This window comes from Sciurus carolinensis, chromosome 4, assembly GCF_902686445.1.
Source record: "Sciurus carolinensis chromosome 4, mSciCar1.2, whole genome shotgun sequence".
Classification (NCBI taxonomy): domain Eukaryota; kingdom Metazoa; phylum Chordata; class Mammalia; order Rodentia; family Sciuridae; genus Sciurus; species Sciurus carolinensis.
The window spans coordinates 115,609,808-115,611,729 of NC_062216.1; the positions used below are offsets into that span (position 1 = coordinate 115,609,808).

Below are 1,922 nucleotides of genomic sequence, written 5' to 3' on the forward strand. Positions count from 1 at the left end.
AAAGCACAGTCCTCCCTATATTTTAGCTAAATAATGAAATATTTGAAGAATTTGTGTCCAACAAGTCCATATCCCAATAAATGTAATATGTAGAGACAGAGTAAAATATAGCAGTCTGATATTAAAAATAGAAGAAAAATACGTATGATTGAACTATAGAAAGTGAGAATTACACACACATACACAGTCACAACAATAACAAAAACCCCATATGCTTCATATCAAAATATAATAGTTCTTCAAAAAACATATGCAGACATTTATGCTTCTCTTCTGACTCATATTTCATTGTTTTCCAGGTCAATTTTATCAGTAAAATTTGCCTCAAACCAACGATTAGAAATGAAAAATAGAACATTAGTAACAGATTTCATCCTCCTGGGTCTAACAGATAATCCAGAGCTCCAGGTTGTGATTTTCTTCTTTTTATTTCTCACCTATGTACTGAGTGTTACTGGAAATCTAACTATCATCATTCTTACCCTGCTGGATTCCCATCTGAAGACCCCCATGTATTTCTTTCTCAGGAATTTCTCCTTCTTAGAAATTTCATTCACTTCTGTCTGTAACCCTAGGTTTTTGATCAGCATCGTAACTGGGGACAAATCGATTTCCTATAATGCTTGTGCAGCTCAACTATTTTTCTTTATCTTCCTCGGCTCAACAGAGTTTTTTCTCCTGGCGTCTATGTCCTATGATCGCTATGTGGCTATCTGCAAGCCTCTACATTATACAACCATTATGAGTAACAAGATTTGTCACCAACTCATCATCATCTCTTGGTTGGCTGGTTTCTTGGTCATTTTTCCACCACTAACCATGGGCTTGCAGTTAGATTTCTGTGATTCCAACGTCATTGACCACTTCACCTGTGACTCTGCTCCTTTGCTGCAAATCTCTTGCACAGACACTAGTACTTTAGAGCTCTTTAGTTTTGTTTTAGCTTTGTTCACTCTTATGACCACCTTGGCATTAATAATTCTCTCCTACGCTTACATCCTTGGAACAATTCTAAGAATTCCCTCAGCTCAACAAAGAAAAAAGGCCTTCTCAACCTGTTCCTCACATATGATTGTTGTCTCCATCTCCTATGGAAGCTGCATCTTCATGTATGTGAAAACATCAGCAAAGGAAGGAGTTGCTTTAACAAAAGGGGTGGCTGTGCTCAACACCTCTGTTGCTCCTATGCTGAATCCATTTATTTATACTCTAAGGAACCAGCAGGTGAAACAAGCAATTAAAGACATTGTGAGAAAGATACTTGCCTCAAAAATATCCATCTGAACACAACTTATAACTGTAACAGGGGTATACTTTCAACTACAAAGTCAAAAACATTGCTGTTTAATTATTCTCTGCCTTATCTCTTCTCAGAAAAACAACTTTTTATGCCATTTGGTGTTAATTTAACATATCTATATATCAAATCCTTTATGAATTCATACATGAAATTATTATGAAATGATTTGATGCATTTTCATAGGATACTATTCAAAGATAGGACTAAAGTCACATTATATGTCAATTTATATTCTTCAAGTATATACATGTTAATGACTAATCACTGCACGTATTTTTGAACAGAATAAGACATTGAGTTTCTTTAGTTAATTCATATATGTGTATATACAAATATATTTATGCACATATATGTTCTTACAAATGTATGTATGTGTATACCCTCTTTTTGCTTTTTTTTTTTTCTTTTCTTTTATGGTAGTACTGGAGATCTATGATACCTTGTTTTAAATGATTGCTGTTGTGCTTTTTTAAAGTAAATATAGAGGAAAATCAGACACACAGGTTACAGGAAGAAATGATTTATAAACAAACTGTATAGGTTAAACAAGGTGGAAGAGGAGGATTAATTTTTGTACTGAATATTTGAAATTTTATTTATGACTTACTTGAAATCTATATGA

At 33.6% G+C, this 1,922-nt stretch overlaps 1 protein-coding gene across 1 annotated transcript; it reads left to right on the plus strand.

Moving 5' to 3' along the window:
* Positions 1-309: 309 nt before the first annotated feature.
* Positions 310-1,284, plus strand: LOC124982581 (olfactory receptor 6C76). Its single transcript, XM_047549451.1, has one exon. The coding sequence runs from the start codon at positions 343-345 to the stop codon at positions 1,282-1,284; it is 942 nt and encodes a 313-aa protein (XP_047405407.1). The 5' UTR covers positions 310-342.
* Positions 1,285-1,922: the final 638 nt, after the last annotated feature.